This window comes from Anopheles merus, chromosome 3L, assembly GCF_017562075.2.
Source record: "Anopheles merus strain MAF chromosome 3L, AmerM5.1, whole genome shotgun sequence".
NCBI classification, from domain to species: domain Eukaryota; kingdom Metazoa; phylum Arthropoda; class Insecta; order Diptera; family Culicidae; genus Anopheles; species Anopheles merus.
In genome coordinates this window covers 34,774,186-34,795,038 of record NC_054085.1, presented here as the reverse complement: position 1 = coordinate 34,795,038, position 20,853 = coordinate 34,774,186, and the positions used below count along the sequence as shown (strand labels likewise).

General features: G+C 46.6%; 1 protein-coding gene across 9 annotated transcripts in view; it reads right to left on the bottom strand.

Annotated features, from left to right (window-relative positions):
- Window positions 1-20,853, bottom strand: part of LOC121600591 (G protein-coupled receptor kinase 1) — a 97,682-nt gene that overhangs the window by 8,520 nt on the left and 68,309 nt on the right. For all 9 annotated transcript variants that reach the window (XM_041929313.1, XM_041929304.1, XM_041929305.1 and 6 more), the window contains 3 exons: window positions 9,890-9,991; window positions 9,561-9,749; window positions 1,008-1,199 (listed from right to left, as the gene is read on the bottom strand). In XM_041929313.1, the coding sequence (XP_041785247.1) occupies window positions 1,008-1,199; window positions 9,561-9,749; window positions 9,890-9,991 (483 nt within the window). The remainder of the gene's footprint in view (window positions 1-1,007; window positions 1,200-9,560; window positions 9,750-9,889; window positions 9,992-20,853) is intronic.

Below are 20,853 nucleotides of genomic sequence, written 5' to 3'. Positions count from 1 at the left end.
GCGCAAACCGGAAAAGGAAAGAACGGAAACGCATGAGTAACGTGGCCACGAGCAACATAACACGTGGCAGCTTCCCTCCACCTTTTCGCATGCCACCAGCTGTTGAGCGGGCGACTTCCAGCACCACCAGTTTCAGTCCTCTCTCTCTCTCTGTGTATCTCAAACTTCCGTCACTACTGCCTCGAAACCAAAAACCCTAAGTAGCATCAAGAACCTGCTCCTGGCTGCACGCCCGCGACGGTTTAGTGGGAAAGTTTCTGTGCAAACTTTTCATATTAAGTGGTGTGCACAAACTGCTACCCAACACGGGCAAAGTAATTGATGGACGTCAAATGACGTAAGTGAGCATACCCACTCAGGAAACTTCTGCGTTGGGTTTGGTGGTTGCCCCTCCCCCCCAAAGCTCCCTCTTAGAACATGTGGGCAGAACAAAATGGTCAAAGGAAGCCGCACAGCCGGGAATGTTCACCGGAAGGCCGAACACTTGTGCGACTCCCGGAGCCTACCTCGGGTTGCCAAATGATCGTTTGCAAAGACTGAGACAGTTGCTGCTTAATCTTCCAAGCAAGCCATTACGGACGGGACACATTTCATGCGCATAATGAACCTTTTGGGCGGGCGGACACTTTTCCGTTCGGTTGAAGGCGGTTGCCCAAGGCCTGTGATTCGTTTGTGTCTTTGGGCACGAAACTTTTCACCTGTGTGGAAAACTGGGCTTTCGTTGCACGTGCTCTGGGGTGTGTAATGTACACCATTATCAACTCGTCCGGACATTATTGCAGTGCATATGCTGACACACATACACCTAAAATGATGCAAACGATACATCCTTTGCTTGCATCGTGCTACTTTGTAACGATTCACAGTGACATTGCGTACCTGGATGCACAGTGAGTGTGAAATTAGTACAGCTCATTTAACTTCCACCGTAACGCATCGCACGAATTAATTTCCCTTGCTTTTCGCCCGTTAATTTCCTCACGCCAACGCCAACTCGAACAACTTACCCCCGTGCTGACGAGTGACAGCATTGTCCGTTCGTTTAGTGCCAACGTTTCGCCCTGCTTCATCTTGATGCGCTTCTTGTCCAAGCACTTCATCGCGTACATCTTGCCGGTGTCCGCTTTGCGGCAGCCGTACACCTCGCCGAAACCGCCCCGCCCGATGATCCGGTGCACGCTGAAATCGTTCATCGTTAGCTGTGAAGGAGAGAGAGAGAGAGGAAGATACAGTTAAATTGCCAAAGTACAGTATGGTACAGGAATTGAGGTTGTTTAGTGTCATTTTTATGGAGTTTGATGGTGTTTTTTCTGCAAGTTCCCCTTTTTCGATGGAGACGCCTGGTCTTTTACGGCGTTTTCACAGTTTGGCAGTAGGTGTGAAATTGAATTTAGGGCCTTTTGGGATGCTTTTTTACGCACTATACAACGGAAATTGATGAAAAAATTGTGTGAAATAAGATCGTGCTGATTTTAGTGGGATAAAAGCAATAAAACAGTGCCTTAAAACGGAAAAATTGCTAATATTTATGCTCGATACGCTACACTTAACGTTTATCAGTAGCAATACAAAGCGATTATATGGTATTTCTAAGTGACCTACTGTTTTTGTTTCAAGTGCGAATCGCTTTCCTTTTTCAACTAATATCCCACTCGCCACGGGAGGAACATCCAAACGAGAAACATTACATCAATGAGCCCATCAAAATGCGGGTTCAATCAACGCCCATCAACAGTACAGTACTCTGATACAACCAACACCAAAAATACATAAACTCTTACAATCAAGCAACCAGCACGAGAGAAGAGAGAAGCTTCCGAACGGTTTCATTGATTACAGCCTGTTTGCCCCACTCTCTATTGCGTTGCCGTTTCGTTTACAAATCACGTACCGAAAGCGACCCGCGGGAGATTCACCGCCGGTGCCGCACGCTCAATCAAACGCTCCTAATGAAGCACACACACACACACACACACACACACACACACACACACACACACACACACACACACACACACACACACACCAAGGAGTGGTGTGTTGGGGGCACACTGGTGCACAATCAAGCACAGGCGACGCAGTAAAGACGCACGTCTAATCCACTGGATCGATTTGAAATTTTTGGAAACCATCTCGAAGAGGAAGGGAGAGAGCGAATGGGAAAAAAGGCGAAACGGCAGATAAATAAATATCAGCCAACAAGGACGAAACGATTCACTCCCCCCCCCCCCACCCAGTAACAACAAAATGGCGAGATAACGAGCGCGGATCGGCGTTTTATTGCTAATGTTGAAACGCCTCGGGGTGGCTTCCACCGAGCCCCACAAAAGCGACGGGTCGGCTTCTCGGGAGCGAGATAAGATCTCGCTTGTACCTCATTTTCAAGGGTCGCGCGCGGCACCACCCGTGCGCCATATTACGGGCCAGTCTCGCGTGGTTTGCATTCCGTGCCGTTGTACGATTAGATGATTCGATTAATTAACGAACACGTGCTTGGTGTGGGATCGTTTAATCCTTTTTTTCTTTCTGAAGACTAACTGTTGCTTAGAGAAAAACCTCTAGTGAAAAACGAAACAAGATGGGAAGGATTTTAATTGGGTTACGATCTTTAAATTGACTCCACACTGCACACTGCCGCAGTAAATCAGGTTACTTAGGCTGAATAAGAAAGAAGTTGGGGTTGTAACGAGACACGTGTGAATGTTATTGGACAATCAAGACCGAAAATGCTAGAAGTCCATCTCTTACTTTAACTCTTAATGTCTTAGAAACAACATTTGAATAGCTTTCAAATTGTTTTAATTGAAAAATTCGGTCACTTCATTTTCATGATGCGCCCGTGAATCTCCCGCACCACCGAAGATGCTTAATTAAATTGGAATAAAATGATATTAGAAGAAAAAATCCTTCTGCTCCGGCCCGATCGGATTTGGCACCGGAGCGGGCCGAAAAGAAATTGGCACGCAGCAGCAAGAAGACTGTCACTAGCACACTTTTCGCACCGGACGTTTTTTTTTTCTTTCATCTATTGCGGCCTTTCTCCACACGGGCCACAAAACTGTCAGGCACAGTTGTCCTCCCGTGCCGAAGTGATGGGACCGTGCCGGGCCAGACACTACGGCCCCGACGACGGCCGGTGTGCGCGAGGTAGAAAAATATAGATCACGAACACTCGCTAATTGAATTCCTCGATTTCAATTTGCCGGAGATTTGTCCCTTTCCCCCGGCAGCTGTACACACACACACACACACACACACACACACACACACACACACACACACACGCAGAGTAGTATTACCATCGGTTTTGGCACTTTTGACGGACTGTGCGAGGCGGCGCCGTAGGTTTTCCACAAAAATTGGTTCGAAGAAGGGGAAAAAATAACGAAAAAGAAGGAAGGGAAACACATCGCCACCACCCAAAGGGAAATCAAAGTGACGGGTCGTGGTGGGTGGGCTTGGCCAGTGAGCGTGGTCGGAAGAAGCCCTGTCAACGCAAAAGCCCCCAAATGCAAACGCTGCCCAACTGTGGCGGCCGTTGCGGATTTGGAATGGAAATCGATGGGAAAGAAATTGGAAATTAACAAAAGCCATCCTGAAATCGAGAAAAAAAAAATGACCTGAAAGACGGACACACTTAGGAAGGTTCTTAAATTTGCAAACCCCTCCCCTTCTCCTCGATGCCTCGCCTCGTCGGGAATCATTTGCACAAATCGCCAATTTTGCCATCCATCACCCCAAAAAGCTGGGCAATCATTTCCAGCGCCGTTCTAAGTTGTGGGATTTCCTGATTGGAATGTCACAGGACACGGTTCGCTTACACACACACACACACACACACACACACACACACACACACACACACACACACACACACACACACACACACACACACACACACACACACACACACACACACACACACACACACACACACACACACACTCTCTCATTCGCTGTCCACATGGGAGCTATCATAATGGAGAAAAAGTAGTCCGCTTTTAGAGTGTCTCTTCAGATGGCGAATACTTTGGTGCTTCCGAGTGGCAAATTGAAATTCTTCCCAACGGCAAGAGCGAAAGAGAAAGCTTTGCTTGCCATTTATACAAAGATCGCCTATAAAAATGCCACACACACCGATTGAAGGAGCAGGGGGGATAAGAAAAAGGAAAGCTCGCTTCACTAATTAACCTTGCAGGCAATCATTCTGTTACTCCTTTCGAAGGTACAGTAACGCGTTATGTTGCCAAAACGAAGTACCCATCCACTTCAAAGTATGGGGTGTAACAGAAAAAAAGGATCAGTTGCAGAGTCCTTTCCCTTCCCTTCTTGCCAATTTTCCGCTCTCCCCCCCCCCAATCCCCCCCCTCCGTGTGCCAAACCAACCGAGCGACGCCATTCGGGTGTTGAATAAATATCACGTAGCTATCATTATCGTTATTTTTTACGACTTTAAGCGCGTATGAGTTATCGGCAGGCGACGGGGATCCCGGTCGTTGCCGCACAAGTGGACGCGCGTATCAGTTCCGCGGCTCCAGCGCACCCCCGTGCCCCTGTTGCTGCGATCGTTACGCGGAAAGCACCGGAGCAGAGCCTGGAAACACACATACACACACATTTTCATTGCGATTTTCGTGTGCTACCATGCAGAGGAGAGTCAGCTTCTTTACCAAAGCACCCGAAGCCCGCACCGAGATAAAGGAATGTTATCTAGGACCGGGGAAGGGGGGAGTTGGGAGGGTGGTGCTGGAACGCGAAAGTCTCCGAAAGTCGAAAGAAATGGAGAATGAAATCAAGTCATTTCATTCCTCATCGGTGGAGCGAAAAAATGAAATCACTCATCCGGTTAAGCTTCCCGCTAGCACGCACACACCAACACACAGAGACACAGAGCAAGTATGTGTGTGTGTGCATAGACGGGGATGGCAATGAGGTTGCTCCCCATTATTGGTGAAAATGGGAAAAAGTGTCTGCCTTCTGGTGGCGCGATAACGAAAACTGGCTGTTTAACAGTCGACCCGCCGCAGGCCCCATGCGGTGACAATGTTTGTGTGAGTGCGTGCGCATGTGTGTGTGTGTGTGCGTTTCGGTTGAATAACGAAGCAACTGGGGACAGGATCATGGGAGCAGGCACGGGAAAAAAGCTCTCGAGCGAGAAAATTGGTTCGATCTTCGAGTGATTTAACTGTCAGTTTAAATGACAGTGCAGAATACGCGCAACAAAGCGGTGGAAGAGACAGTATGGTTCGTGCTCTTGGGCGATGAACGGGCTTCGATAGGAAGCTTTAAGACGAGCACACACTTGAGCATATGCTAATAAAAGCTTTGCCTTTTGATTGGGGATATCATCCCGGAATAATGGAAGTGCTTTTTTATATTTTAAAATTAAAATTATGCTGATTAATTAATTTTGTCGAAAGAGCTTTTGAGCGTTTTCACCTAAAATGTGTTGTCGTCCTTTCAACCTTTCACTCTGTGATTTATTCATTCCACATTTCCCTCTTTTTGGACCAACGAACGAATCCGCGCGCTTGGCGTTTCAAATTTTCATAACCACACTCTCTACCTATTATTGATCGTATGTGGATACACAAATGTGGGGGCCCTTATTAATATGAACGTAGCGTTAAATATTTAACAAGCTACAAACGGAGCAGCCTCTACAAACCGTGCTTTGATGGCTGGCTGCTCGGGACTCTTCGGTCACAAAAAAGACGAACCTCTCTCTCTCTCTCTCGTCCCTCGTTCAGGGTTTATGCTTTTATTATTGTTATCGCTTTCTATCCTTCTTTCTCTCTCTCTCTCTTCCGTTGCAAAACGCGTCGATATTGCGGGGGCAAAAGTTTCACCTATCAAAGCATAAAACCTCATAAAAACTAATCTAATCAGCCGAGTTTCAACTCGAAACTCTCCGGCCGGTCCTCGCGTCGGCCGGGGACGCGGTTATTATCCTCCGGGCGGCAGCACCATCCCTGCTGCTTTTTATGGACGAAATTGTATTCTTTTTTATTACACTTGAACCGTTCAACTGGCGATTCTTTGGCTCGTTTGCTAGGCTCTGGCCATCTCTCTCTCTCTATTTCGAAGGCCACAAAGAGTCGTTTTGTAAAATAGTTCCACAGCACGGCAGCACTGTCCATAGACCTAGCAGCGTTTGCCAACTGGCAGAGCAATGACCCAAAATGTAGCACACACACAAACAGCAGACAGTGAAGCGGTCGGTGGAAACGTTTGATGAAAATTTGCTCAAACTCAAACTGGTTGTGTGAATGGTTGTGTGCTGTGGATTTTCTGTGCAGATACCGCCTCGAACGCAGGACGAACGTACACTAACATATGGCAGCTGGACAGTTGGTGGTACGGAGGTGCACTCGGGTCGGGTTTTCTGGTAATTGGAGGAGACTACAGTATCTCTATCGCCCCCGTTCCCGGCGCAAACTTTTGCCGGCGAAGTGTTTTCACTTTTGCCTCTTAGGGAAGAGGGTAGGGAAGTGCCCAAAAGTTTGCGAACGGTTCGAGCGAAGAGGAGATCGAGCGGGAGGCTTGAAAACACTGCAACACACAGGTTATAGGCAGACACAAGGGCAGATAAATGAAATGTGATTAGTGAAATTGCAGCCGGATAAAGTTGTGCACATGAAGCAGCATAATAAAATCTACGAGCCGCACACATTAGTGATAATTTGCGGAAAGGTATAAAAGGCAATAATAAATTGCTTTATCGGACTTTGGACAGTATGTGTAAATTGCCGCCGGTTGGTGAGGGATGCTGGTGTGGTTGTCACCAACAGTGGATGCGATATTTAATTGATAGTTCAGTTCAGTGTCTACATATTCCTGGTCTAGGAGAGATTGGGAAGAGAACTTTTCATACAGCTTCCCTCTTACAACATGCATTGCGCCTGAAGTTATGTAATCGTATCGTGAGTCAGTGTTTCTGTAAAAAAACGGTCCGGTTTAATCAAGTCATTAACACATCACAACTTCGCCTTCTTTTTCATTCCACAAAATTGAACCAATGTGTGCATCGCTACGGCCTAGAAGATAGTCGTTTGTTATTTCATCTCGTTGTGCTGGTTTTGCAACGTCCACAGAGTATGAGGAGTACGACGCCAGAGCTTCTGAAGTTTCGAGTCTACATAAGCCATTAAATTTCCTTTTTTTGCATTCTCTTTCTCTATCTCTCTCTCCCCCGTTTGGCGCTCTTGTCCGGATGTGATGAAGCAGGGTTGTGCACATGATCAAAGGCAACAGATAAGAACCCGAATGCCCAGAAGACATTGCCTGGCAGGGCCCGGAAAACCCGGAACCAGACAAGTTAATGACATTCTGCCTCGCACGGCCGTTGCACGAATGTTGCGCAAAAAGCTTTCCCGTTTTCTTTCCGGAGCGGAACGGACGGAGACGAAACGGAACCGTGTATGGCGTCGCCCGGGCCCGGTGGTTTCAACACTCCTGTGCACCCGCGCGGTCCGCCAGCAAGCGTGTGAGAGTACTTACGTGTTGGCAGAAAAGTTTGCCAACACCCGCCGGCTGACAGAGGCATTAAATTGTACGGTCGGCGTTCAACACAGCATCAGCAGTGGGTGTATGTTACACGCCAGCGCACTCATTTACCTTCCGGGTGTGGCGCATTGTCGGCTACGTGTGCCGGTAAAGGGAGAGATTTGTTTCCGGTGTGTCATATTAGGGAACATAGTCTTTATAGCCTGCAACACGGCTAGAAGTTGAGGAAGAATGGCCTTGGGAAGTTAACGACGGACAGTGCGGAGAAGCTCACAAGGCTGTCATCGGTGTGTAGATCTTAGGATTAGTTTCTTTTGGCCTGTTTCATCCTGTTAACGAGAGGAAGTTATCACCATCAACTGTGTGAAATTCACAGAGGGACATCTCTTCCGCTGAAAGCTGTTCCGAATACAGAAGTTGCACCAAAAAAGGTGAAATATCTTGTACGTTTTTTTCACAAAAACGTACCTAAAAAGAAGGAAAGAGTGTAATATTTTATTCTCACCCATGATAAAGCTTATCTCGAGACAGACAGCAGTCGCCACGTCAGCGTCGTCCCTCCAGCAGCCAATATTCTAATCAGATTTCCTCACAATTCACATCTTCAACTGGCAGCTTGTTTCGCTGCTGTTGTGCTCGCTTCTTAACCCTACGAGAGAAGACACACAAACTCCCAAAAGCCTTGGCAGGATCGACCGAAACCCAGCGAGGACCACACAAAAAGGAAAGCCTTGCAACTCGCGGCGCTAAGCACGTGGCAGCGGCGGCGGGCGAAAATATTGTTGCTGACTCGTGGGAAATACCAACCACCGGCACTAACCTTTTCATCCGTTCCCAGTGGAAAGGGATCAAAAAGCTAAAGGATGGAAGGGTGGAAATGGTAAAAAAGGCTTCACTCTCTAGCCCGAAGGCACAGCCGGGCTACAACAGGCTGCCAAATTTATGCCACCGGTTTTTGAGGCCCATGGGACGCAACTGTTCAACTGTTCGGCTAGTTCAGATACCTTACCCAGTGGGGTAGATTGGAACGTAAAATGAAAGAGAGATCTGGGGGAAGACCAGGGGAAACTTTATTTTCATCCTAGTCACATTTGTCGTGAAGGTGTGGTACATTTTTTGTGCGTCTTTGTCAGTTGGAGTAGCTTTAAGAGCGCTCTTTAATGGGGCATAAAAGCTATTACATTTACTGAAGGAACGCTTACGCCTGGGATTGTAAAAGCAACAATAGACACACAATTGAATCAGATTGAGTTCATCCACATTTGTAGACTAAAGCCTGGAAATTCAAACAATCTAATTGGAAATCTCTTGGCAAAATCGAAATCCGACGATAATAAATCAAATCGATTAGGAAGTTTCCCAGAACTCTACTGGGGGAATTAAATCAACTCGCACGGCTAAACGGCTCACCAGTGCTGCCATTGCAGCCATTTCGCTGCTCTATCCCTGTATGTGAGCCCTTTTTTGTAGAGCTAGCGGTAGGGCTTGGATGCAGCAGACGACGAGGTATACCACCCACCAGTATATCCCCACAAAAGCACCTGCGAGGACCAGTGAGAGTTTAAAAATAGCATCACCTGGACACCCAAACACCACCGCCCTTGCTCTGGCCGGCTAAAGGATCCAGCATATGCACCGTTCTAACAATTCCTGGCTTTCGTTCGTTCTCCAAATAAATCTCTAGCCATGCCTACGGATGACGCGCTTTGCTGGAGCGAGGGCGAGAGCGAGAGAGACGAGTCTAAAAATAGCCCAAAACACCCACACCCAGTCGCTCCCATTTCTAGTCGCTACAATGAAAACATTCTACCGTTCCATTCCATTTCCAGCGCGGTAAACGGTAAAGCACTCTGGAGCACCGGGACGGCATCGTGCGCAGAGTGGTCGTCTCGGGAATGGATGGTTGGATCACGAGGTGAATTATCAAATTTCCACTCCATTTCCCGTGTGTGCGCCTGTTTCGTAGTGGCGCACAAAAACAGTGGCCTATAGAAGAGGGGGGGGGGATAAGGGACAGAAGGGGACATCTCATCGCGTAATCTGCTCCGGCTTACCTGTATGTTGAGCTCGAGGTTTTTCCACTGGCAGAAGCGGGTGTACTTGTCGCTTTCGAGGAACTTTCGAAACGGTTCGCCCCGCAGATGGTGAAATATTTCCTCGATGTACGGCTCGAACAGGTTCACCGGCACCTCGTTCTTCATCAGATACTTCTGGACGTGCGCGACCGCCTCCTTGGAATATTCCTGCGAGAAAACATGATTACAATTTGTGCAGCGTGGAGCGATATTGCGATGGAACATGATCAGTGCGCTGGTGGGGGCTGGTGATTAACGCAATTAAGCGCGATCGCTTTCACGCCCGATTAACGGCTGTGTACACTTACGTGTGTGTGGGACAACATTTCCTTCATGATGTAGTTGTCGTAGATGTCTCGCGCCTGCTTCCGCCTCTCGTCATGGCACTCTGTCTTTTCATAGGCTTTGATCTGAAAAAAGAAGAAGCGTTTGGAAGCGTTAATCCACACATGCTCGACTGTTTTTGTGTTTGATTTCACATTGTATAAGCAGGGGTAGAGTGCACGAAACACGTGCAGTTTGACTGCAAACTTTCAACGGTACAGAATAACAGACTGGCTCGACAGTCTTAAACAAACACACCAAACCAGCCACCAAACCGTCCACCATCGTCCACCACGATTCGTGGAAGGATCGGGTTTGTTAATATTTAATCAACGAGCAACGTACTACCTGGACCTGGACCGGCAGGTGGTTACAGAGAAGAGTCGCTTAATTGAAGCGCTATTACCTCAAAGAGGTGATGTTACATCCACATCCAAGTCTTTTTGTTACTCTTTTTTACGAGTTTCATTCCATATTCCCTTTGCCATGGAACATCATTAAAAGCGTGTTTCATCATAACATTCCTAGGAGCGGACAGCTAGTTTTGCTGTTGATGCAGTGAGCAGTTCTAGGGTAAATATGGAACATTTTTGCAGATTTTGTATTCATAGGGTTTAGAGATAATGAAAATAAGTCTTGATCATATCATCCTTTCAATAGAGTTTGCCTATTAAAATATCAAATGATTGCCAAAATAGCAAAACATTTCAAAGCTAACAAAACGAGCGCTCATTGCAAGCAGCTGTGTGTGTTTGGATTAGCTTTATCCAGGTTTTGTTTTCACAACCCAGTGTACTACTTTCAGCTAGCTTATATAGTTTTTGTTTTGTTTTATTTCCACGAAACGATACTGAAACACGTTGAATAAGCTGAACGATCGGTATCTGCTGGTAGAAAGTCTCGACGAATGATTAAATAAATAATGCCTTTCGCCGAAGACGAACCTTTTGATACATAACAAAAAAAGAGGTTCACACAAACCATGGGAGAGTAAATTAATTTTGTCTGCAAACGATTCTATTAACTTTTTACTTTTTTATCCAAATTCTCAGTAATTGATCCTATACTGAGAAGGTAAAAACGGCGCAGTTTTCTAGCTTCATCTGTTGTTTTGCCGTTTAGTTGCTTGCGCTTCGTTTCACTTTGTTTGTCTTTGCAAACTAGCAGGGAACTAGTTTGTGTCAGTACATCGTAATGCTTGGATTTGGGATTTGGGAGGCTAGAAGAGCTGTACCAAAAGCTCTAAACAGACAAACCTCAACACGGGATGCGTTTATTTACCATTGAATAAAGGTTACAACCCTTAAGGAACACGAGATAACGTTTGGAAACTTTTAGCCATAGTTAATGCAGACATCTTTCTGTAAAAAATTCTCCAAAACCTGCACACAAACACGCATTCAATCCGTCGCTGTTTAGCATGCAAACAAGCTGCTGCAAAATGGAGCAGCAGCAGCAGCAGCACACTCGCTCTTCTTGTGCATGCAATTACATTAACTTTTCCCTATCAAGAGTTGACTGTTTACAACTTTTCTTTTGCTACCCACCAAGCGATGCGATGGTGTGTTTGTGACAGGATGTGAGGCGAAATAATTTGCCTACAAACATGGTACATGCTACTGGCACCACCACCACGAAGAGGAGAGGGCGGTGCTTTTCCCATACAAACAAACACACGCCGGCCCCAGCAGTCGTGCCATTGCCTTCCTGGTCTGGTGTGGGGCTGGCAAAGGGCGTATGTAAAAAGAAAGAGAATGAAACAGCAAGCGAAATGCACACACACATACACACATGTGCGCTCTCATTTCCCGCCAGAAGGCAAGATAAGAAATAATGTTTTTAAATTTCTTTAATTATGTTTACAATTCCCTGAGCCGTTCCCACCTGCCGGGGCAGGGGGCAATGTGGTGGGGCACAGCCCGAGCACAGCAACGTTCATGAGTTTAAGTGTGTGTGTGTGTTTGTGGGTACGCGAGAGCAAAAAGCGAACACAACACTGTATCGACCGGTGAAAGTAAAACTGTTACACATTGTTTTTTGTCCCTGACTCCCTTTCTGGATGTCCTTTGCTGTGAGGAAGGGAGCAACACACAACAAAAGTGACAGCTTTCCATTTTCATTTTCGCATTTAAATTTTAATACTTTTAAGCTCCCGGCGGGGGCGTTAACCCAATCGTTCATTGCAGCACATGTATGCGAGGGGTTGGAATTCGGTTTGTACAGGGGTGAAATGGAAACGGGGAAAATATGAAACACCAATACCAAATGGCAAAATGTTGTGTCACGAGCTGACCAAAAAAAAAGACCGTTTTTGGCGATCCTTTCATTTCGCTTGCAAAATTTCATTCATTTATGGGTGATGATAAAAAAAAGAAGATCAAATCCGGAAAGAAGGCAAAGATAGGAGAGAGCAGGGGGAGGGAAACTCAAACCACCGCTGGCAGTGCACCCCACCATTCTTGCTCCGATCTCGTTCCGGGAGCGTTCAATTAACTCCGCGAGCATTGCGATTGTTCCACTGGTTTGTGCGCCGCTAGCCTGAATGGCATTTGTCTGTATTTGTTTGTTTATTTGTTTGAGGCGCGCAAATACGGCCAGAAATCTATCCAGAGCAATATACGAGATAAACACACACACACACACACGCATACACAAATGCATGTACACGAGAAGACGATGGGAATGGAATGTGGAGTCGGCCCATTTGCGGTCTAGTTCTTGGTGGATTTTGCTTTCGCTGTTTGTAAGAAGAAATGCAGTGAGTCTGAGGAGGTTGCAGGGGAGGAGGTGCTTTTGTTTGTGTGCGCGCAGCGGTAGTTTGCACGAGCTTCAACTTCAATAGGTTGCAGATACACTGTGCAGTTGCTACAATCAAAACATTGTTTCTATTTGAACTTGCACATAGTGCTACGAGCGAAATACTTCATTTGAAGTCGCTTGATATGTTGCTTCGTTTTTTTGTAAGTATCCATTATTAGAATATATCATAGCCTGTAAGGGTACATCATCATGGATAGGCGCTTCGTTTATCTAAGGGCGTTCGTTCTAGTCCTAAGACCACTCCTTCTTCTTCTTCTTCTTTGGCTCAACAAGCGATGCCGGTCAAGGCCTGCCAACCCACTTGTGGGGTTGGCTTTCAGTGACTTATTGATTTCCCCCCATAGCAGGATAGTCAGTCCTACGTATGGCGGCACGGTCTATCTGGGGCTTGAGCCCATGACGGGCATGTTGTTAAGTCGTACGAGTTGACGACTGTACCATGAGACCGGGTTTCAAGACCACTCCTAAGAACCTAATATTAGCGAACCTAAGCGAACAGGTAGATCCGCCAGAGGATACGATCAGTTGGATGTTACATTTGCTCTGAAAACTCAAAAGAGTTTGCTTTTGATTGTTACGGTTTTTCAATAACTCATTAAATTTGATTGTTATTATTGAGCTCATACAACAGCTCATACAACTGAGCACCAAAGTCTTGATTGGGTAGAGTAATGAAAAAGCCCCGAGCATCCAGAGCAAATGTCCAAACGAACCAGGCAGTAAATTTTGGCTGTAAATCATTATTTCATTGTCAATCCTTTTGCACCAATGTCTTTTCCTTCCTGAATTTCTGCTCCAAAGTTCAAAGTAAAGACCGAAGGCATATTCCGGGGAGCAATCTACCAATAGTGCCGTAAACTGAAACTCTCCAACAACTGTTCGGGTAGTAGCGAACTAATCAAAAACTGAACGGAAAGCGAGACGGAAATGTACAAGCACCCGAAAACGGGGGTAGCGCAACACGTCATTTCATTTCAAATCGATTCCACCCGCTGCTTCTGCTGCTGCTGCTGCTGCTGCCGAACATTATGATTGCTCGTTTCGATAGCTTCCCCCGTCCCAGTGCAACCAAATCATCATACGACCGGCATGGGAATGGTTTTAACAACGTCTGTCCGATTTGTGTACAAGGTTCGACCTCTTGCGGGGTAAATGGAGATTTTTTTCTTTTTTTAGTTGCGTCTGAGGGGCACGTTGTTGGCACGCTGCCAAAAATCGATCCGATATTGAAATCGTACCGACACCGCCATGGTGCTCGTGGAAAAGTGTGAATGAATGTGACCTCACCGGAGCTGGGTGGGCGGCGAGCTTTGACGTTAGTACAAATCGAAACCATTGCATTACCAACCTTCCCCCCCCCCCTCCCAAAACCTCATCGTAGAAATTAATGGTCCATGACCTGGATGGAACGCGCTCGCAAGCGACAAGGACGCGGGCGAGCGGACATTCGGTGATTTCCGTTTTCGTGATTACATCGATGAATAATAGTTTTAATTAGGCACATTTTATTGGCGGAAGTTTGTAACGACAGCTTCATCCAATCGAACGGCTGTATCGTATCGCAGTAAACATTGCTATTGCGGTATCATTATGTCAAAATGTAATTTGGAATTTCTGTTACTACAAATTGAATTGGTTTGTTTCGTATTTCGTACCACATCTCTATGAAAAGAGCTGCTTTCCTTTTAAATGGTAAATTCAAAAAACCCAAACAAATGGAAAAATCTTAAACATTCCATCGGTGTGGGGTTTTTTTTGGTGTGCGGCGCAGAAAAGCTATCCTTTCAAAACTGCCCATCGGTATCTGCGATGCCTTCTTTGTCCCAACTGCAACCCTGCGCCGGCGTGTCTGTGTACTCAATTGAATTGGTCGTTTTTCGAGATCCGGGCAGGAGGGAAATCTAATCCAATATCTATGTATCGGTTTCCTTTTTTTGTGTGTATGTGTGTGCACGACGACGAATGGAGCCGGAGGTCCAGAAGCATAAAAGCGGCCGGGATACGGTGCACAAATGGAAGCCCAATCCAATGCCCGAAAGCGAGGTAAGCACGGCACAGCACACACAAGGTATACGTACCGAGCGGCGAGCGACGTGGAGTGGATGAGGCCACCTTCTCCACCCCCAACCGGTGTGTGTGTGCGTGTGTGCTGCTTAATGTTTGTTTTCAATCCTTTGTTACGCTTTTGAGGGAATCTCCTGTCCCGTAATATGTTTCTTCCTGCCAGCGGATGAAAAGCGGATTATAGTAACCAATAGCAGCAGCCAAAAGAACGGGATCGTGTACATGCACAATGAACTGTATCGATTTTGCGCGTGATCACTCCTTTTTATCCTCTTTCGCTCCTGAATCGATTCCACTCAAAAGCGAAGGTAAAATTCAGCTTCAGCCAAAGCGCAGCTCCGTTATTTGATTTCGTGAGACAAACTTGCAAATTGTTCGTAATAAAACATGCCCCACCCCCTGCCCCGACAAAAGAATGTTACAAGTGGGGCGCATTTGTCTAGGACAAGAACGCTTTGAACGATGGCTTATCGTGGGAGGTGGGTGGGGTTCGGTTTTGCCCATTGATTTCTTCATCAAACCCGATCCGCACACTCAGAAAAGCAATCCCGCTGACACACGGCCAGCGACACAGGCACACAATAAAGCGAGAGAGCCTTTTTTTGTGTTGCTATTCATCCCTTTTTCTACGAATCAGCCACTTCTCTTGAATGGTGCGCGCACGCGGTCGCCTCCCGCCAGCGAATGGGGGGGGGGGGGGGGGGAGAACTTGCAGCGGACGGTAAAAGCTCGGTCCGTTGTTTATGGAGATTTTATTTCGCTGCTGATCGTTGTTTGATTTATCTGCGCTCGTCTGTGCACCCCGCCAACCCAGCCCATCCCACCAATGAGTCATCGATTTTTTTTTCGCGCTCCCTGTGTTTGTGTTGGCGGGGGAAACGGGATACCATCAATGAATTTTTACTTTCCCAGAGAGGGATTGCGTGTCTGTGTGTGCCGATGGTTGTACAAAGAAAAACCAACATCATCCATATAATGCAAAAAAAGGAGCGCCGAGAGGCAACGGAAGGGACGACCCAAAGAACCTGTACGCCGTTCAATGGCAATCCCTTTGAAGCGGCGCCCACTTGTGTGTATGTATGTGTGTGTATTGAGCTTTTGCACCGGAGCACGGTTGAGCTGGTGTTTTGGGTTGAATTGCTGCTAGTACACGCAGCACGCGCGTTTGATGTGCAACAACGTGTGTGGGTGAAAATGAAAAGCGCCGCACCAAAACAAACGCTCGAAACGCTAAGCCTTTTTGCGGGATCGATCATCCACAGCTGTTTAAAGGCAGCTCGTTAAAGCTGAAGGGCTGTCGGGGTAAGTGTATTGCAAAGAAATCACCAAATAAAACGAAGGTACAGAACCGATACTTTGCCAACGATGATCTACGCTAGTTTTCAGAGACTGCAATGGTGCTGCAAAGGCATCCGGTTCAGGTGTCAAACATCAGATGCCGGACTGGAATGTTCCCATGTGCTATCGTGTGCTTTGTCCTTGTTTATATGCTGACTTCAGCTTCATTTAACAGAATAACATCCATCTGTCGTCCCTTTTTGCGACTGGAACGCTCTAACTAAAGTCTCAGTCTCAAGTAATGGGATAGTGCTATGGCTAAAGGAGGACCATTAACAATACCGACCTGCACATCGTATTGAAAAACGATTTATATATGATACAGATTTATACGGGCAAGTATTGAAATGAAAAATGTGGCAAAGAATCACACCGTTTAATCCAAAACATTATACATTAAATCGGCTCTAAGGGGAGGAAAATACCTGCTACCCGTACACACTATCACGCGTTAATCCGCTTTCAGGCTGAAAGCCATGCTTGCACACAGCATGCTGTCACTCAAGCTGGAACAAAAGGGCAGATAATTTCATTCCTGCGCCCTGTGGAATCTCTGTATGTGCTACATCAATGAAGGCACCTGTATATAATAGAACCATTTTCATAACGCCCGATGGAGACGAAGTTTTTTGCACGACAGGAACGGACAACGAGCTTGAGAGGCAAAAGCAATAGTAGTTTGTCAGCACCAGGGGTTGTTTAATTATTCCTTCCAAATTATTTTCTATAGCTCTTGATGAGACCTTTCTAAAAAGGAGTATTTTTGCAATTAATCTACAGTTGAGCTATGATGAGATTTTTCGACAAAACCGTTCTCCAGACTGCTACCGAAATCCTGTTACGCTCTGTACCTGGACTGAACTGTTTTCGGTGTTTTTCAAGGCACGAATGAATTTTCATCTCTCCATTCCTTTCCCCTCCCCTCATCCTTCCGGTCGGCCACATTTCCCACCGGTGTCTACCCGGGGAGTGTTGGAGTTTTGGACTATTTTTAGAAATCCCAGCCTTTCTCCGCTCATCCATCGTTCCATCGGCCGTTTCATCGTTTCGGCCGAATAGTGTGCCCTCGACTCTTCCTAGCCTTCCAACCCTCTCTCTCTCTCTCTCTCTCTCCCTCCTCTTCAGGGGTACTAAATTTGCAATCTTTCAGCACCAGCAGCACCGCTGGCACCCATCGCGGGACGTCGGTAAATTCCGCCGCAACGCCAACTGTTGGCAATGTTTTATCATCCAGCCAGCCACAAACAAACGATCCGCCGATTTATCCCAGCCCAGCGGAACGGCAATCCCCCGGCGGGTGGTGGTTCAACCACACATAAAACACACACACATGCGCGCACACACACACACATACATACTATAAGGAACGCACCGTAGTGTCTGTTTGTGGATTTGTTTGTCGATCCGCCGGCACACATACACTACCAGCGTGTGGCCCGATGAAATGAATGAGGGAATTTGGGGTTTCTTTGAAAACTGCGCTGCCAAGCTCGCGCACAAGCGGCAAATTTCGCCGACCGACCCAAGAAGAAGGATAAAACTAAAGGCAGCCGGGGAAAGGGCTTAGCCGAGTTGAAATGCTGGCAGAGGAGAGAGCAAAGGTGTGTGCGATAAAAAGTGAGTCGACTAAAGCTATATTAAAACCGAAAGCGCTAAATGTTGCCCCAGCGCGCGCGCTCTCGCCAAAAGAAACACGGCAAACACGAAAATAACAAGGTCCCGCGTCGTTCCGTCATTTCGTACACTCAAATGTTTATTTCATTATCATGTGTTTTCGCGAAAGCCGTCGAGATGAGCATGATTGCTTCATTATTTCTAGCTCTGCTGTGATGTTTTCTAAGAACAACTCAACCTACAATCCCCCTCCCAAAAACATACCTTTCCCGGTTTTGGGCTAGACACGCCACAATTTATTTTTTTTTGCGCTCTACATTCTTATTTCACTTGCCTTTCCCTTCGGGCTGGAACGCTTTGAAAAACCCGTGGTCGTGATACGAATAGGAAAACGGCGACAGAGAGACAGCGAGCCACCTACACTTTGGCGTCCAATAAACACAGCACAATATTCGTAGACACGGCAGCGTGGCGATGAGTGCGGTGCGGTGCGTTCCATTGAGATGAGCGAAACTTTTTTGTCCTCCCAAACCCTCCCCTTACCTCCCCTACCGGAGCGTTTGTCATTTTATGATGGAGTAGATTTTCATATTCTATTTCAGCAGAATCGCGACTGGCGGCCGAAATCTCTGCACCAACCGGGCACCCGGGAGGCGGGAATGAACTGGGTGGACAGACGAGTAGTTGCCGCCAGATCGCGGGCAAGTACAGATTGAACACATTTTATCGCATGAATTGTGCCCAATTTTCCGCTCCATCGAACGATGTCGCTGATGAAGCGATTTTCTATGCTGGTGCACTCGACTGGGCGACGGCTGCGTAACTGCACCAGGGAACGGAGGGGGGGTGGGACGGCGAGAGCGCGGTCATTGGCGCTGGGGAGTGAAATTAATTTTCACCAGAGTTTGTTTTACAAATAAAACACTCGCAGCAGCGGTGTACAAACAATTACAGCTGCTGATTCTGGCTTTTTTGAAGATTAAACTGTCATATTCTGCTGTTTCCAACGGCCATCGTTGGCTTTAATAGTCCTGTGCCTTTTCTGTTTTCTCATTAAAGGTGTTAAAGTGTCGTCCAAACACGGCACAGTCAATACATTTCATGAGCCTGAAAGTATAAGCTTCATTGATGGTGCTTTGTTTGGCCCGAAAAAGCCCTTTGTTAGACACGAACAACGGAGCATGGCGAACGCCACAAGTAAATATCTGCCAAGAAACGCACCAACTAATTAGAGATAGAGCTTTCGCTCGGAATAAATTGCCTACGCAAGCACACATACGCATACATACAAAGATAAACAGAGAAGAAAAAAAAGAGTGAGAAGGTGCCGAATCGTTTTCGCCCCATTTTCCAGAAACGCGATAATCCGTATGTGGAGTTATGGAATCGGAGAAGGTGCCTCTAGTGCAAGCGGTTACTAAGGAGAAACCAAACAGTGTTTATACAGAGAGCTCAAGCGAGAGTGGAAGGGAGAGAGAGAGAATCAGAGCAGATTCAGCAGCGTTGGTTCGATTGGCGCTGAAATATTTACAATCACAAATTTCACTCGTACAGCGTTAACTGCCAAACACCTACCCTCTACGCCGTCAAATGACGCGTTACTACAGCAGCAAGGCAATTATTGTCGACCGTAGCAGCGAGAGAATCAAGGATAAGAGTATTACAAGTAAGGTTTCGTTTGAAATCGTGTATTGACCGAGGGTCAGTGTACCAATTGGTCGTTAAATGATTTAAACAAATGTGTCCTGATTACGTTTTTCAAGCATACCGGCCATGGGTAGCATATCTCGATTTTTATGATTTTTTAAACACTTCCCCAAAACTGCCTAGTTATTGCGCGACTTTTCACGTATTTCATTCAACCTTGAAAGCATTTGGCAAAAGCCGGAACGATGCGGTGTTTACTGCTGCTAGGGAAAGCAGTTAGAGAAAGAGTGTTCGTCTTGCGTTAATATACATAAATCTTTTCCCCCCGACAAGTTAAATGGGAAAATGTAATTTTCTTTCAAATAACTCAATTGAAGTGTTGGAAGGGGGGAGGCTGGTTCACAGTTGAATACAAAAAACGCCCTACCTCAGCGTAAAATGTGTTGAATGAAAGATAAATGTCCCCAATAAATCACTACCGCAAACTGCAGCGGGATGTGTTGGGCCACCCCACGGCATCACCCACACGGCCACACACACACATGCTATGTTCACCACCATTATTATCAGCATGATTATCGCAATCATTGAGCACACCTTCCGCTTGAGTGGGCCCATTTTTCACCATCCAAAGAATGGCATCTTGTGAGCAGCTATCGTCGCCTTCCGCAGCTCTTGGTGCGAGTTTTCTGCCCCGGACCGCGATTAATAAAATCGATCCCAATGCAGAGGGGGTCACAATGATGAAGACTGATGATGGGGCGATAGGGAAGCCCTTGTGTAAAGGAAGGCACAACCCTTGCTTTTACCAAACCAGCTGGCCGAGACTGCTCGGCTCGGCTGCAGAAAAGATTAATAGTTTCACCGGCGTTGCTCGATACGCGCCGCACAATTACTTCATGCACCCAGCTTATCGTTGATCGATGAAGAGGTTTGGGGGGCGCATCTTGTGCTCTTGTGCTCTTGTAAGTATGTGTATGTTTACCATTTTCCGACACACCGTTGCTGTCGGAAGCAGTAGGGGAAGCGCACCCGCGCGGACGTCGCTCTAAACCTGCATGAATCTTTATCATCGTAATGCGCTGGCTGGAAAGCAGTATTTCTGAGAGCATGTTATCATTTCACTTGCACATTGTAAGATAAGCATTATTGCGGCAAACATCGGATAAAACATTGTGCAAACAAACTGCAACTTTATCTAGGAAGTAGCACACATGCAGTACCTATTGTTCTGCAGACATAATGGAATTGCATACATCCCTCGCCATTGGTGAAGTGCATTGAAAGTGATTTAGTTGCTTTAAGACGTACAAATCATTCGCGTAACACTAAACATCGCCTTACATATCGCCCCACTGTAGGACAATTTCCATAAAATGTAAATTTCATGCAAACACGCTCTATTCTCAACGGATTAAGCGTTACTGGCCAAACCACCCGGCGCTTTACAAACCCCGACCTTGAA